Source organism: Panthera pardus, unplaced genomic scaffold (assembly GCF_024362965.1).
Source record: "Panthera pardus isolate Hobbes unplaced genomic scaffold, ASM2436296v1 HiC_scaffold_7, whole genome shotgun sequence".
Classification (NCBI taxonomy): Eukaryota; Metazoa; Chordata; class Mammalia; order Carnivora; family Felidae; genus Panthera; species Panthera pardus.
This window is the reverse complement of record NW_026527002.1, coordinates 66843014-66860690: the sequence shown is the minus strand read 5'-3', so window position 1 is coordinate 66860690 and position 17677 is coordinate 66843014. Positions and strand designations below refer to the sequence as shown.

The 17677-nt window shown below is 49.4% G+C and overlaps 1 protein-coding gene across 10 annotated transcripts in view; it reads left to right on the top strand.

Moving 5' to 3' along the window:
* MTSS1 (MTSS I-BAR domain containing 1) overlaps positions 1–17677 on the top strand; it is a 165669-nt gene that overhangs the window by 137603 nt on the left and 10389 nt on the right. For all 10 annotated transcript variants that reach the window (XM_019459880.2, XM_019459878.2, XM_019459879.2 and 7 more), the window contains 4 exons: positions 10810–10967; positions 13183–13290; positions 14568–14665; positions 16611–16821. In XM_019459880.2, coding sequence (XP_019315425.2) covers positions 10810–10967; positions 13183–13290; positions 14568–14665; positions 16611–16821 — 575 coding nt within the window. The remainder of the gene's footprint in view (positions 1–10809; positions 10968–13182; positions 13291–14567; positions 14666–16610; positions 16822–17677) is intronic.

Below are 17677 nucleotides of genomic sequence, written 5' to 3'. Positions count from 1 at the left end.
TTTTTTGCTTACTGTGATAAGATTTATATAACATAAGATTCACCGTCTTAAAGGCTTGTGGTCCATTCACAACGGTGTGCAACTATCACTACTAATTCCAGAACATTTGTGCCACCCCGAAAAGATACCCCCTGCCTTTTGAGCAGCTGCTCCCCATTCCCCCTGCCCTCAGCCCTGGACACCTACCTGTCTGCTTTCTGACTCTATGGATTTACCTCTTCTGGACATTTCATATAAAGGCATCTGTACCATGTGTCCTTTCGATGACACAGAGTTTTACTAGAACTTTTTGTAAGAGTCTGGGGTGAGTCAGTCTGTGGCATAAACTGCATGGTTTATTCGTTTTGAATGATGGGCAGTAGGGTTGGGGATGAGGAGAGAAATCGCACAGCCCTTTGGCTCTGTCACTTACATGCGGCTCATCTCAGGAAAAATCACGGCTCCCTCTGTTTCTTAACTCAAGCAAGGTTCACAAGGCTAAGCCACAGTGATATGCAATCATAGCAGTAAACAAGTTTTAAATCATTTTTGAACCTGAACGTCTATATTTTAACATAGGTTCTCAGTAATGAAAGTGTCCTGGTTTGACAAAAGAAAAAAAAATATTTATACAAAACCCTCCTTTGATCCAGTTAGAAGTATTTACCTTGAACCCCAGGTTTCTGCATAAGCGTGGTTCCTGAGGGAAGGAATTTACAACTCCAAAAGTATTCCACCAGGCGTATACCGCCCCCTCAAGGAATTGAGACTCTAGTGGGAGTAAACCACCCTGTTTAATCTGGTATGCTCAGTGCCATGATGAGTGTGAACAAAGGGTCTAGCGATGGGCAAAGAAGAAGAAACCCAGCGAAGCTTGGAGTGGAAGGTGATGGGAAGATGGAAAGGGGTCAGCCGGTGGAGAATAGGGTGGGGGACGTTCAAGGTGGAGGGGCAAAGCATATGCCAACACATGGTCGTCACCATTTAGACGCAAGCACCAGAACCATGGGAAAAGGTGACCATGTTGCAAAGGGGCACCCTGAGGGCAACTGTGTGCACTACCCTGAGTCAGCTTTTCAGGAGTACCCATAGGGGAACCACAGGGATCCCGCCTGCTCAGCCTCAGCTGCCTGGCCACCCTGACCTGCCTCTAGATGGTTCTATCACTGGGCCTTATTTCTGCTCACACCCTGAACTGGACTAAACTTCTCCCCCATCAGCGTCCGTTTCACCAGGAGCAGTGGTTTTGATGTCCTGTGGCCACATCAAGTGCATGCACACATTCCCATGTGTGTTTCTTCTGTACCTACAGAACCAGCAGAAACCGCTCTAAGAACGCTCCGAGACTGTAGTCAGTGTGGGTCGTTCTCCCCGTCTCCGTGGTAAAAAGTTGGATGTGTCTGGGTCTCCTCCAGGCACCCCTGCCTTTGGTTCTGGGAAGAGGAATAATTCTATAAGTCCTCTTCCCCGGAGGGAATTCCCACCTAAAAATCTAAAGTCTGAGCTGTTAGCGAATCACCTGGCTTTGTTGCCCCACACGGGCAGAAGACTCTTTCCTCTGTTCTGCTGCTGGGTAGGAGGGATAAACGGCCGCTCAGAAGCCGGTGTGGCTGGCATGAGGGGACCTGCATGGCTGTCAACCACGAGCGTCATGGATGGGGCCTCTGAAAGTCATCAGGAATTGCCATCCCCTTTAGGAGCTCCTGGGCCACTGGAATCCATATGGAGCTGAGAGCCCACCCTGGTTGCTTCTTGCTGTCCAGGTGCTAAGACCTGGTCCTGGAAGGGGGGTGGCAGAGCCTAGAAAACTCTGGATACCCCCTGTGGTCACCACCTCACTAACACGAGTCGACTGTCTGCAGAGCAACAACCAGTCTAACATGCTTCCTAAATCCCACCACTCCTAAATACTGCCCTCGGTGGTGTGGGGCTGGCGAGTGGTCCAGACTGCTTCCCCGACCTGTGCTCACACCTGTGCAAATGGTAGAAGTGGACCTTGGGCCTGAACAGATGATTGTTCCCTGCAGAAACTAAAGCTGGAAAAGTTCCTTCTGAAGTCAGGGGTCGGGTGTTGGCCTCGGCCTCCAGAGGTGGCCTGACCACATGCAGCCTCGCGATCTGTCTGGGTATTTGCACCCAACTGTAACTCGGTGGGGAAGGTTGAGTCACGGCTTCTTTGCAGGCTTGGGGAAGGCATTATAGGAGCACACACATTTAATTATGCAGCAGATAATTGAATGGGTACAAGCCCTACTTAATGGGGAAACCTGTGTGAAATGGACAGGGAAGGGCTTTGTAATAATGAGTCAGCACAAGGGAGCCATGGCCTGACGAACGTTCTGGCTCTGGGAAGCCCCAGATAGAGCAGCGGGCAGAGCGGGAGAGAAAGGGGCAGGCTTGGCGAAAGCAGGAGTGATGGAATTTTCCTTTTTACACCTTGTGTGGCATTCAGAAGCTGTCCCTGCCTAGAATCACTTGAGACCTTGGAATTGAACCCTGGAAAACTCCTTCAAAGGGCTATTGCATTTGGAGAAGAAAGCAGGTGGTCCTCAGAGGCCGGGAGGTTCGTTGGCCATATTTCACAACTGAGAATGTAAGTAAAGACAGGCCACGCAGACACCCCCAGAGGCCCAGAGCTGCGAACCCCCTTCCTGTGCAGAGCTGGTCTCCGAGGAAAGCCTCACCCTGATGCAGCCCACCAGGTGCCTTGCCCGTGACTCTGGTCAGCTGATGGCTGACCTCAGGAGGCTGAAATTCTGAACTGTCTCTTGCACGGTGAGACTGTCATCTCGGTGTGGAGCACCTGGCTTCCCAGTGGCTACATTCAGAAGCCGAGGGAGAGGTATTTACAGTGGCGTGGAGAGGTTACAACAGAATCCCAGCAAAAAGGCCAAGAATTTAAAGAACAGCTTGCTTGGAGAAACGGATTCCTTGTACAATCTGGTTTTCATCTATGTAGCGAACATTCAGTGGCTGGTGCGGTGAGTGGGGGGTGGATGGTAGGTGTGCCCCTCTAGAGCTGCAAGCCGTCCTTGGTTTTCACGGGGCTAATTGGTTCACATCTGGTGTGCTATCTCTCGTTCATATCCGTTCTCTGGGAAGGCTCCGGATGAGCCCTGGGAAGCCAGCCCGTTGAGGAGAGGGGTGTGAGTGCCTCCTCCACTTGCCCTGTGGGCAGCTAAGGAAGCAAAGGAAGCCTCTGCCCTCAAGCTGTCCCCGGGATGGCAAAGGCATTTATGTTCTCACATCAGTTTTCTGACATGTACAGTTAAACCCAGTTCTGACACTAACTACTCAGAGTTGGCATAGGTCCCAGAGGCTGAGGGGCTCAGTGCCACAAGACTGCCCCCACTTTAGCCACTTGCCACGAGTGGGGTTCCCCAGGCTCCCCACACTTCTGCCTGGCTAACCTCACAGTCGGGATTTCCTCTGGACTCCCCTCAGGTTTGATGATTCATGAACACGACTCACAGAACTCAGGGAAGCTCTGTACTTGGGATTGCTGGCTTATTATAAAGGATACATAGGAGCACCCAGGTGAAGGGATACATAGGGTGGTGGTGGGGTCAGGGAGGGTGCAGAGCTGCTCTGTCCTCTCTGGGCATACCACCCTCCCAACACTTCGGTATATTCCCCAGCCCAGGAAGCCTCCAGAAACTGGCTATTCAAGTTTTTACCAAGCTTTGTTATGTAGTCACGATTGATTAATCATTGGTGATGTAACCCCACCCTCTTTCCCCTCCCTGGAGGTCAGGGGTTGGGGCTGAAAGTTCAAGCCTCTAATCCTGTGGTTGGTTTTCCTTGTAAGTGTCTCCCATCCTGAACTTATCTAACCCCCTACCCCCAGGTCATCAGGATGACAAAGACACTCCTGTCATTCTGGAAATTCCAAGGGTTTGGGGAAGTTCTGTGCCAGGAACTGGGGCAAAGACCAAACATATACATATTTTCTGTCCTAACACAACACTCTGGTGTCCTACCGACAACCGTGACCTGGCAACACAAACAGTACAGTTCATTATGAAGAAAACGCTGGGGCTGGATTCTCCTTGGGGGAGGTGAAGGCTTCCAGGAGGAGGCAAATACTCAAGCAGACTCCTAAAGGTTGAATCGAATTCTTGTAGAGACAGGGGTGGGTGGGACAAGAGATGAGTGTACTTTCCGGGAAGAGGCACACAGAAAAATCAGTGGGGCTGGAAGCAGAAGGCTGGTTTCGTTGACATTTCATCCATTTAATATTGATTGGTGCCTGGTAGGTGTCCGTCAGGGGCTCGATGCCAGGCTCCGGTTCTCCCCATGCCCAGGGAAGATGGAGGAGTGCGCTGTACCTTTAAGACCTTACCTTGGATAGGCATGGCTCTTGCATCTTCCCTCAGGTGTAGAACTAGCCACAGGTGAGCAGGGAGGTGAGCAGGGAGGTGAGCAGGGCCGTTTTTTTTTTTTTTTTTTACCGTATTAAAGACTTAAGACTTTCAGGACTCTGAAGCCCTTGAAGGCTCCTTGGCTTCTAGAAGGTTCTGTGAAGGTTCTGTGCATTTGGATTAGTGATGTAGCTGGATACCCGTTAACAAGTGGCTGTTGTGATCCACACGGGAGATGACAGTGACCAGGGCTCAGGGAAGTGGCCACAGGGATGGAGAAAGAGCATTTTAGGGGAAATGTGAGAGAGAAGAGTTGAAGAAGATGCAGGTTTCAGGCAACCAGGTTGACGAATGGGAGAGTGTTTCTTTGACCACAGAGGAGGAATCATGTCAAAGATAGGAGGGTTCTGAGACGCCATGGGTGGTGAGCCACGCGTTGGCATGGGCTGTTTCCTAGTTTCCTCTAAGCTGTCTTTGCTTTGATTAAGCAGCTGATGGTCCAGGGACCAGCGAATCCTGGTGACAAAACCCCCACCTGTTAGTGAAAGGATTATGGGATCCTTTGCATTTCTGTGCATCAAAGAAGACATTGAACTGAAAGCTCATTAAAAAAAAAACCAACCTGTGTGCCCAGCAAACTGCCCCCGGCTGAGGTGCCCAGCGTGGGGAGGATGGCTTCAGAGACACTGATAGCACCTGACACGTACCGAGCGAGCGATCGCCGCGTACTGGGCGTTGTGCTACACGCTTCACGCGAATGAACTCATTTGGTCTGAAAACAACCCTGTGAGCAAGGTACTATTATGTATATCTCACAGACAAGTGGACAGTGAGGCACACAGCACGTTGAAAGAATAACAGAAACTGAGTTGGTTTGAGAATTTTTTTAAGTCAGAACGCCTCCCATCTTGTCTGATCGAATCCATCTTTTGACTTCTGCTTGTTTTCACTTTGGGGAATCAATCCAAAACTGCTACAGGCTATCAGGATAGAAGATTTGTCCAGGGATCACAAGGACAGCCGCCTTTCGATGGGGAAGGGGAGTTCTTATTCCATTTCTCATCTCCAGCCTCTTCTTACGGGTCCGTTTCTGTATTTGTAGCCCACATTTCATTGACTCTAGGATGCCATGAGATACACACCATTTTTTTCTGGACCGTGATAAAAGAGGGGAAAAGATGGTGCCGACTGAACTCTGGCACACCATTGATTACAGGACGCACCCTGATTTGTGAGCTATAAAAATGAGAAAAAATGGGTGCCTCCAAATGAAGTACTGTGTGTGTGTGTGTGTGTGTGTGTGTGTGTGTGTGTGGCAGATGGAAGGCATTTTGTTAGATCCTGATTGTTTCCCTGTACTTGTGTCTCAGGAAAAACAGATGACCTTGGATATTTTCCTGACAGCGGTCTTGACCCAGTGTGTTGGTTCTTCCCCGTGGGAAAGCCCTTTGCCTGAGAATGTGTCCGGCGTGGTCGAGCCCCAGGGCTCAGGCGTGGGCTGCAGGGTGTGATGAGAAGGCTGGGAGGTTCCAGATAATGCGATTCACAGTGGACTGGGTTTTTGCTTTGGGCTGTTGGGGACATTGAACATTTAGCTCCTGGCGACTTGTTCCCAGGGTTTATGTTTGCCGTGAGCATGAAGTACAGAGAGCGCGGCCCCTGAACAGGAAAGACCTCCCGGTGGAGGGTGGCCGGGCCTATTCCTGGCTCAGGGGCTCCATGCAAGCCACGTAGCCTCCCTTGGTCTCGGTTTTCCCTTCTCTGAATAGGGGGTGTTAATTCCTGCCTTAAACATTTACATAAAGATTAAGGAAAACAGAATATAAATGTTTGCAAGATATGGCATCTTCATATCATTCCAGACCACTTTGTAATCTCTCCCTACTTAATTAAAATGAAAAATGAAATCTTTTCTCCTTTGGGAATGCTGCTTTGGCCCCTGGCACTGTGCCCATTAATGGTGCTTTGTCCCCGCAGCATTTTCTGTAAAGAAAATAATCTTCTGAATTCTGGGGGAGTAAAAGCCTCCTGGGTGTTGTTCGTTGGAATTCTGCGGCGTGAATACAACCAAGACCTGGAAGCTGGCAGTGGGAAGACCGTTCTCAAGACCGAGGTGACTTAGGTTTAGAGAAAAGGTCACAAGCAACTCTTCACTCGGGAATTTTGTCTGGAAAGTCCCCTGAAGGCACTCCTCTCCTTTCTTGTGGCTGCCTGGCAGTCCTGGGTCCCGGGATTTGTGTTTCATAATGTTAGGCCATTTAAGGGCAGGATGGTCGAGCCCTTTCAGCAAACTCGGGCCAAGTTACCCTACCAGTGCCTCGTTCATTCGCACGTGTTGAGAGCCTGTGTGCTCGGTAAGAAGGTACAGCGCGGAGCAGAAACGTTCGTGGGGTTTCCAATCAGTAGGGCAGACTGACCTCAGTCAAAGAACTCAAGAAATAAAGATGGAATTTGTACTGGGAGGAATGTCCTGTGGGATCCATGGAGGGCACTTCTGAGATCAAGGAAGGAAACCCCAATCTAATGAGAGAGTTCCAGAAGAGATTTCCTGAAGGACAGAGAGTTGCCAGATGAACAGGCCCTAGGTGGCTGTGGAGGGGGAGGAGAGCGTGTATGAGGATTGGATGCAGCCAGACCCTGGACTCTGGAGAAGGGTCTGTGGGGGTGCAGGGAGGAGAGAGAGTGGCCTGAGAAGAATCTCAGAGGCTGCCGGTGGGTGGGCTGACCCATGCATGCCTTGCAGGGCAGGCGATGTTGATGACATTGGACTTTTCCTGAAAGCGCTGGGCGGTGTTGAGAAGTGGTACTTTGCCTTTTGCAAGAGTCTGGCACTGCTCTGGGCCAGCATGTTAGGTGACAAATTGGGGGACATTGCAGCTGTCCGGACGAGAGATCGAGGTGACCCAGTGAGGGTGGCCATTGCAGAGGTGGAACGAGAGGCTGGGGTCAAGTCCAGAGGGAACTCGAGCGGCCAGCTGTGCTGGGGGAGCCAAATGGATGAGCTCTTGTGCACTGAATCAGTACTCCTACAACTCTGGATTGAATCTTAAAGCTAGTGCATCCAACTGGGACATGGAATAATTTCTCCAGTTTTTTTCTTTATAAATATAATTATATGTTATATTGGTGAATTTAAGAAATAAACATTGTGTTTTTAGGTTATGATATATCCTGAATGGAAATGTACTCACTGTGCCTATAATTATAGCAGTCTTTACAGATTATACTTATTTTAGAATACTACAATTTGCAAGTCCTTTAATTACAATATAATACATATTTAAGATAACTTTGCTATAATTATAAAATAATTTAAATTTATATTTACCAGATTAGATGACACTTGGTTCCCGTCACTTTTCATTCCTATGTGGGTATGTTTTCTAAAGTCAATGTGATTAATTACAGATAGAAACGTGCCTTATACTTTGTGAAAGGAAGGGAAGATACACGTTTTCCTAATTTCTTATAATTAGAGGCTGATATGAAAAGACATTGCTGCCATAATCGAAGCACATCCAAGTGGGTTTGGTCAAGCGTTGTGGGTTTTAATCTATCTTCCTGACGCCCCTCCACCCTCCCCAGGAATTGAGAACATTCTGATGGCTGGGGCCCCTCATGTTCTGTTAGAACATCATAGAGGAGATGGAGAGACATGAGGAGGCCCTAGACCAGCCTGAAATCACTCCATCTCCCCCGGCAGGGCTGGGGACGGACCAGGCAGTTTTGCAGGTTGCAGAACAAAAGAGAGCGTTTTCAGCCTCCTGGAGCTTCTCTACCAAAGGCTTGTGTCAGGTGTACCTTAGGTGTATGTGGATTCAGTTGCACAAACCAATAATTTTTAAATGCTTATTTATTTGTTTATTTTGAGAGAGAGAGAGAGAGAGTGAAAGTATGTGTGCACACGCCAGCAGAGGAGGGGCAGAGGGACAGAGAGAGAGAATCCCAAACAGCCTCTATGCTGTCGGCACAGAGCCCGACATAGGACTCGATCTCATAAACTGTGAGATCATGAGCCTGAGCTGAAATCAAGAGTTGGATGCTTAACCAACTGAGCCACCTAGGCGCCCCAAACCAGCAATTTAATAGAAAGCCCCCGGTTCTCATAGGGCTGCTGATGCCCCAGCCTTCCCTCCTAGAGCTTGAGTCGCAGACGGTGGGTGTCCTCAGTGGGGTGCACTTGTCCCCTCCCTAGATGGTCCCTGGCTCTCACAGGTTTCCCATCCGCTGCAGACTCGAGAAACCCATGGTCTGAGGCCAGGTTCACGTAGGGGGGCTGGGGGGCGGTGGCGCCCTGCATCCTTGGGGAGGCAGCTGGGAAACCTGCAGGAGATGCTATAATTATCCTGAGGGTAGACATTGACTAAATGGAGGAATGGGTGAAGGGTCACCTTGGACAGATGCAAACTCTCCCATAATGGAATCACTGGATAAAATCCCTGCACGGAATTCAGTGCTGCCTGCTGTAGCCGTCCGGAACTTGTACTGGCTTGACTCGCGAGGGTCCTGCATGCAGCATGTACTTCGCCAGCCATCCAAGGCGTTTTCAGGGGTGACCTTTGACTAGGCAGGACTTTCTTTTTGTGTGCCAACTTACAGCTCAGTCCCTGCCCAGGAAGTGATGTTTCCCTCATTAAATCCAAAGACCTTTTCTGGTGGGATGTTCTTGAAGCCTGGGTCAACCTCTTGCTCCATATTAAGCTTTCCCATCTGCTTATGAGAGAAAATATGGAACATGTTCCTACTTTCAAGGCAATTTCCGCTGACCCTTTCCTTTTTCAAACCAAATAACACATTGCATTTAATGTTCTCTACATCATTTAAAATTTTTTTAAGTTGATTTATTTATTTGGAGAGAGAGAGCGTGTGTGCATGCCTGAGTGAGAGAGGGACAGAGTGAGAAGGAGAGAGAAATTCTAAGCAGGTTCTGCACTGTCAGCTCAGAGCCCCACTTGGGGCTTAAATTCACGGACCGTGAGATCATGACCCAAGCCGAGATCAAGAGCGGGACACATCATTTTAGAGAGGGCTAAACGGTGACTGCTCAGGCCCCTTGCTGATTCCTTCATGTGGCTCGAGGCAGTGGGACAGAGGAGAACGAGTCCAGCCCTAGAGGGGTCAGGCTGTGTGGGCTCTGCCCTGGATTCCCACCTTTCCCTGAACAGCGCTGGGCAAGTCTCTCTCAGCCTCTGCCGAAGTGGAAACAGGTTGGATAGCCCCAAAGGCCCCTTCCATGTCTAGCATTCTGTGTTGAAAATGATCAGACATTTATTGAGTACTTGCTGTATACACACATGACATTGTACCAGGGGCTGGGCTGGGTGGGAGAGTTCCAAGTCCCTGCTCTGAAGGAGTTTAGAAAACATTCCCTGGTTCAGGTGATAGGTGAAGCCCCTGCATAGGGAGACCAGTATGGAAGCCCGTGAGCTGGGCTCTCGGCTGGTCACCCCCTTATCCCCATCTACAAATCAGATTTGCAGTAGCCTCTCCTTCTGTCGTGGTGCCAGTGTTTCTCTTCTAGCACAGCGAACCTTTTCTCTAAAGAATCCAGTTGTAAATATTCTTGGCCCAGGGGCCATACAGTATGTGGTATAACAATTCCATTCTTCAGTTATGGCAAGAACAAGTAGAGACAGTATATAAACAAGTGGGCATCTCTGCGTTCTAATTAAACTTTATTTATGGACATGGTTTGCTAACTATTTTATAAAGGTTTAGTTTGAAAGGTTAACGCTCTGTCTTAAACCCTAGAAAGGGTTGTGTCATCGTAACTGGGGTCTGGATGTGGCCAGACGATTACCACACGTGGGTCAGGCTCAGCACTGACCCTCCCTTTAGACTTGCACCAGCAGAGACCTGACTGTAGGTCAGTTTGTTACTGGGCTTGTTTTATAAGAACATTCAGGACTCCACCAGGGAGTTAAGCTGACTGCCAGGGAGTCTCAGGCGCCCCCCCTACCCCCACGCCATGGCCAGGACAGTTGATACTTTCCATCTTTGTCTTCAGAGACAGAAACTTCTGTCCAAACAGAGGCCCTTTGATTGAGGTTGACCCAACAAAGCCACTTTTTGCCCATTTCGGGAAACCTCCACAGGCCCTCACCTTGTTCATCCCTTGGCCTCTTCAGAATGTTCTACAAAGAAAGAATACTGTCTGGCTGCCACATCCTGGGGTTTTGTTGGCAGAAGTCTCCATAGGGGGTTACGTAAGGCAAGAAGGCAAGTCAGGAGGAGTCACCCCAGGAAATCTTCCTTGTCACGAGGATAAACGTGCCCTTTGGGCACTGGAAACTGGAAATGGCTGGTACTGGACAAACAGCTACCTTCAGTCCTGAGTATAACTGAGTAATTGTTTTAAGTCCTGGCAACTTGTGGTTTCCACTCCCGCAAGGACTCGAGGGAGGAAGGGCATTTGTTCCAGAAGCTGGTGTTTCAGCAAGCCACGCTTGGGGCTTTGTTTTGTTTACAGGGAGAGGTGACATCCAGCCTCAGTTGGACAGCGCTCTCCAAGATGTCAACGACAAGTATCTCTTGTTGGAAGAGACCGAAAAGCAGGCAGTCCGGAAAGCACTGATTGAAGAACGCGGCCGATTCTGTACCTTCATCTCTATGCTGCGGCCCGTGATTGTAAGTCAGTGGAAGGCTCTGGAAGGCTTACACTGCTGGTGTGGAGGAGACTTTCCTTTATTTATCCAACCATCACTGAGTCGTCAGGAATCTGCTGTGTATCAGGGATCACGATGGTGGAATCACTTCTGTAGAGCAGTGATTCTCCATGAGTTGCCGATGGCCACATGGCCACTGCTGGTGCACAGTTCTTAGCCCGAGTTGTTGACTTACTCTTTCTCCCCCCAAGTCTAGAAGGCCTTGCAGAGTGGTTCTTAAAGTGCGATCGCCTGGCCAGCAGTGTCACCTGGGAATTGGTTACAAATGCGGCTTCTCGAGCCCAACCCAGACCTTACTGAATCCAAATCCTACCAAATCCAAGCCTCTAGGGGTGGGGACCCAGGCATCTGTGTGGTTTTTTTAAATTATTTTTAGTTTATTTATTTATTTTGAGAGAGAATGAGAAAGCAAGCAGGGGAGGGGCAGAGAGAGGGAGAGAGAGAATCCCAAACAGGCCCCACGCCCAGTGCAGAACCCGATGTGGGGCTTGAACTCCTGAACCTTGAGACCGTGACATGAGCTGAAATCAAGAGTTGGACACTTCAGTGATCTCCAGTCATCTGTGTTTTAAACAAGCCTTTCAGGTGATTTTGAGACCCAGTGGCTAGGTTCAACACCAGTGAGTGACCATGAGGTTAATATGGGAGGAGCCTCAAATCAATTCTTATTTATTTATTTATTTATTTATTTATTTATTTATTTATTTATTTATTTATTTATTTTTGAGAGAAAGAGCAAACACATGAGCAGGGAAAGGGGCAGATAGAGAATCTTATTTTGTTTTTGTTTTTGTTTTTGTTTTTTTTTGAGAGAGAGCACATGAGTTGGCGAGGGGTGGGGAAGGGAAGAAGAGAGAATCTCAAGCAGGCTCCATGCCCACACCACAGAGCCCAATGCAGGGTTCGATCCCATGATCATGATCCCGGAATCATGACCTGGGCCGAAATCAAAGAGTCAGACGCTTAACCACCTGAGCCACCCAGACATCCTAGATTTTTTTTTTAAGTTTATTTATTTATTTTGAGAGAGACACAGAGACTGAGAGGAAGGGGCAGAGAGAAGGAGTGAGAGAATCCCAAGTAGACTCCAAACCACCAGCGCAGAGCCCTATGTGGGGCTTAAACCCACAAACCGTGAGATCATGACCTGAGCCAAAGCCAGACACTTAACCTACTGAGCCACCCAGGTGCCCCCTGCAAGACTTATTTTTTTTTTTTAACATTTATTTATTTATGAGACAGAGACAGAGCATGAACGGGAGAGGGTCAGAGAGAGAGGGAGACACAGAATCCGAAACAGGCTCCAGGCTCTGAGCTGTCAGCACAGAGCCCGATGCGGGGCTCGAACTCACGGACCACGAGATCATGACCTGAGCCGAAGTTGGACGCTTAACCGACTGAACCACCCAGGCTCCCCAAGACTTATTTTTTTAAGTAAATCATTTGCATTGCCATAATTGAGGACTTTTGCTGTAGGCATTCTTGAAGCTGATACAACGACCCCAGCTCACTTCCCTCAGCCCTAGCAAAATGCCCAAGTAGGAGTCGTTCCTCTGAGCACAGAGCTTTTCCATGGCTCATTCTTGCCGAGGCCTGCAGTCCCAGCTTGGTACTTGGGTGAAGTGAATGACTTTCTTCCACAGTCTCCTGCCCCTATCTCACTTGCTGTGACTTTCTATTAAGTAGGTGGGGAAAAAATAAGAAAGAAGGGGGAGGGGATAGTTAACTTTATTGCACACACATGTGCTGTCACCAAGAGCTGTTATCAGATCTGGACCAAAATTGTTCCAAATCGTGTCAACCGTCGAAGCTGAGTGAGCTCAGAGGGCCTCGGCCCATGGAGGGGGCTATGCTGCAGGACTCCATGAGAAGATACAGGCGGACCATCCGGGAAGATGTGGCAGCCCCCCCCCCCCCCCAGACACCATGAGGAAGGCCACGTGTTTTCTTTGACTTGCTCACCACTGTCTGGGCGGGACAGGTCACTCCATAATTATGGCAGATTCCTTTTTCCCTTTTCGTTTCCCAAAAGAAAGGGCTTTAGCCAAGATGTACCAGTCTCGAGGTAACTTTTCTGGAAAGTTGAAAGGGTTAGACAGTAACCCTAATAAAAACAGTTGAGCCAAGACCATGAATGAATCACTCATGATGACACGTTGTGGATTACTTTCCTTCAGGAAGAAGAAATCTCCATGCTAGGGGAAATAACTCACCTTCAGACCATCTCAGAAGATCTGAAAAGCCTGACCATGGACCCTCACAAATTGCCCTCCTCAAGTGAACAGGTAGGAGCTGTGGGCTAAGCACTCGGGAGGGCAAACCAAAGACATAAAGGTTCAAGGTCTCGAGAGTTCCCGGAGGCATCGCATTTAAAGTCCTATCTGTGTTTCGCTATATTGTGAAATACAGTAACCATCGTTGCTAGCCATTATAGAGCACTTGCTGTGTGCCATGTATGTTCGAAGCGCTTTACGTAGACTTCCTCAGCTAATCTTCAGTATTATTCCCATTTTACAGAGCAGGACACTGAGGCACTGAGAGATAAAGTCCTTTAACCAGGTTCATCTAGCTAATTAGTGGTAGAAGTGGGATCTGAACCCAGCAGTCGAGAGCCCATGCATGGCCTTAACCACTGTGTTCACCTGTCCTCTAGAAATAAACTCTCACAGGAACATGATAGTGATGTGTTTTGGTCATCCTTGTGAACCATTCTCACTGAATTTCTCCCATTCTGATGGATTAAAACAGGGTCTCTTTTACAGAAAAGATGACATCTTTCGTGCTTATTCATTTGGTTCATATGACATTAACATATCAAGTGGGAAGGACCGTATTTGGGGGGACAGCTGATGAATCACATGCTGGCTTTTGCCCTTTGTAGAAAATTCTCATTGCCTCCCTGGAGAACCAACTCAGAGGACAAATACAAGAGTTTACGTTTTCCATTCTATGAAATTGCTTTTGTCAAATCACAGCAGGCACGCGTTTGCTCCGTGAATAGACATTTATTGAGAATCTACTACGTGAATGAAAGGTAGACCTCACATTCAAATAGCTATTTGTCAAGCAGGGGAGCCAGATGTAGAAGTAACTGCGAGCAAATTGGCTTGCTCTTGATTCTGTCAGGTTTTGAAATCTCAGGGCCAGAAGTGACCCACTGAAGATCAGGCGGCTAACGTGCAAGACCGACAAATCCTAACACCATCATTGAATTTGTGGTGCCGTAAGACAAGAATCCTACAAATTCTGGCCTTGAGTATACCTGACTCCTGTAAATCGTTAATCTGTAGCTGTAAATCTCTCCCTCTCCCTCTAGACTGACATTTCATGCTCCCCTCCCCCCTTCCAATTTTTTATATTTTTGCTTGTCTCAGAAAAAAGGATTATGACATTGATGGATTGGTACTGTTGTTCTTTAACCGAAGAAAGGATGTTGACAACATTTTGTACGTTAACCCCACCCCTTGATGATGACAGCATTTTGATGATACAGGTTAAAGATTTGATGGATGATGTTTCCCTTCTCAGCACCTCACCTACCCACTTGGCTCTGTCCCCTTAGGTGATTCTGGACTTGAAAGGTTCTGATTATAGTTGGTCGTACCAGACGCCACCCTCTTCTCCCAGCACCACCATGTCCCGCAAGTCTAGTGTCTGCAGGTAAGTAAAGCTGGGCTCTGCCCCTACTCACCTGCAGCGAGAATCCTCCGGAAATGTCTGCCATCTGCAAAGTTGTTCTCTAGCGGTTTTCTGTTAGAAGACCATTCTTGGCCTGCTGACTGCAAAGCGTATTCTCTTTTTGAAGGATGGCAACTTCATCACGCATCACTAACCCTTCTTGATGTACGCAACCTACTGACCTTTCTCTTTGACTTTTCAAAGCCAAGTAGATTTCCACTTCTTGCGAATTTAGCAGTGAGAGGAAAGAGCAGGGTGGATCTGCCTGGTCTGTGTCTGGTTATGTCCCCAAACACACACACACACACGTGTGTGTGTGTGTGTGTGTGTGTGTGTGTGTGTGTGGTTTCATATTTGACCTTGGGTAGTAAACACAGAGCAGTAATTTCAGACTTAAGATGCTACATCATGAAAATGTTGGTTGGTTCCTTGTCATCACTTATGGGCTGTGTGTGTGTGTGTGTGTGTGTGTGTTTGACAAATCTGTTGGGTTTTCATTTTGCTAACAAAGAGAACTATCTCACTAATACAAAACAAAGCTGCACGAGTTCTCTCTTCTTTCTTCTAGTTTTAGCTTCAGTCAAAAATCATGCAGCACTGACAACATCGGCCTTGAGCTTGCTGGAGTGCAGCTGCTGTGGGCTTTACTGCCAGTCCCCAAATGCCCTCTTCTGGCTGATTGGTGGGGTGGGGGGGGTGGGGTTGGGGGAAGCAAAAATTATGGTAATTATCCCCAGCGGCAGTGATTTCCTCTGGCACACTCCCCTCTATCTGTCGGAACATTCGTTGTCAAGTAATTCTAGCGTAGAGCAGTCACGGTCCTGACTGCCTCATTAGCTGTCAGGGTCTGTGAAATCTGACAAGACTCTCTCGCCGGGAGCAGAAACCACGCACTTGGTAATCCCAGGCTGGGTTGTTTATTTCGGCCCTTCCAGGGCTTCCCGTTGTCCGTTCTGCTTGTTTGGACCGTGGGGCTGTGTTCGGTTTTCTGGTTTTTGCACTCTGAGTTACTAGAGCGCATACTTGTTAGAACTGGAGACGCAGCGCAGACAGAACACCCAGAGGGTGTGTGACGCTTCTCAACACCCTGTTTACTGTTCACCTCGGAAACAAACAGCTCAGCCTCGGCTGCCTGTAGTTGTTGAAAGCCGCCTGCCTCTTGCCACGTGTGCTGTAACACCAGGCCCGCAGATACTCTCACAGAGAAATGTCTGTGATCAGGGAAAAGCCATTCATTCAAGCATCGACTCTGGTAAGAAGAGGTAAAACACGCTGACATGAACACACAGAGTTGATTTGCCCGTGTTCTTTATGACGGTCTTGAACCGGGCTCGTCGAGGATGAAGTCTCCTTGAGGGGCGCCGTGGCACCTGCACTCCCAAAGTGACGGTTGTCTGGGTGGACCTTGGTTTCCTGGACCCAGATGGTGCATCTGAGGGAGAGCCTTGAATACACTAACCAGATGATGCTGAAGCCTTAGTGGGTTTCGCGCCGTGCTCATGAGATTCTGCAAGCAGATGAGCAGATAAGATCGGCCCCGTCTCTTTTCCTGCCACAGATGTTAGGTCTCTAGCTTTGGTGGTAGATGACCTAGCTGAATTAATTGGGTAGCACTTGACTCTTCAGAATCCTGGCACCTGGTGCCAGGGACACCTCATCGTACCATCAGAAAAGTGAGTCTTGGCGGACCTGCTTTTTGACAGCTCCCACTTTTCTCCCCGCTTGCTCACACGATAAAAACCTTTTGTTTACTAGCTCGATGACTTGGTGTTTTGGAAACACGTTTCACCGTTTGCCCAGCTCTCCGTGGTACCCAGCTGACTATATTATGTTCTCCCCCCTCCCCTGTTCCGTTGTCTTCTGTCTCCCCCCTTCCCCTGTCCCTGCCCCTTAACCTCGCACGCCCGCGTTCCCTCCGCCCCCACAGCAGCCTGAACAGCGTCAACAGCAGTGACTCGCGCTCCAGCGGCTCTCACACTCACTCCCCCAGCTCACACTACCGCTACCGCGGCTCCAACCTGGCCCAGCAGGCGCCCGTCCGCCTGTCCAGCGTGTCCTCCCACGACTCAGGATTCATCTCGCAGGACGCCTTCCAGTCCAAGTCACCGTCCCCCATGCCGCCAGAGGCCCCCAACCAGGTAAGGGTGCCCTCGGCTCCAGAAGTGGCTGTGGTGCCTGGACCACCGTCACTGGCCGGATGCCAAGAAAGATGTCGGTTCAGGCAGACCCCTGTCCTCTCGACGCGAGAAACCTCTGGATTAATTTCTCATCTTTAGATGTGTCCTTTCCCCAAAGGGTGAGAACCGTAAGTTGGGTTTGAAGCCTGTCTCCATGGTGGTGATGGTCAAGTCGCCACATTGGTTTGGGGAGTCCTCTCAGGTAAGTAGACGGACTCAAGGGAGTTTGGCCACCCTCCGGCGTCCCTGTAAGTGCCCGGCTTCGCATGATGCTTAATTAACGGACGTGCGTGCGATGGTGGCACCTTCGCCGCCGGCACGTCCGCTTTTCTCTCTGAACGGCGGAGATTCTGTCCTTGAACGGTGCCTTGGAAACCTTCCTTGGCCCTCTCCGGTTCCTTTTAGCAATTGGTGTGAGGATGAGAATGAATCCTTAGAGCCCTTGCAGATAATTCCGTTGGCATTCTGCTCCTGGGAGAGGGGCCGGCGGGGAATCTTCCAGCCCCAGTTGGGTCAAGTGGCGCCAGACCCGGCCCAGCCCGTGGTTCCAGCTGGAGCAGGAGGCAGGGGCTGGACAGGGCATTGTGACGCCCTTCCCGTGCTACCCTCTCCGTCCTCTTTCTCGGAGCGCCAGGGGTCTGGCTTCCTACTTAGTAATACGCAGCACAACAGCAGACGCCATCCGGGGTGCCCCACAGTGCCATCTGCTGGGAGCATGTGGCTCAGTGCCCGCTGTGTGTTCTGAGGCTGACCCAGCTTTGGCCCGAGATCCTCTGGACTTAGAAGGTCGCGTGCTTTTCTTGTATCCAGGTATCCA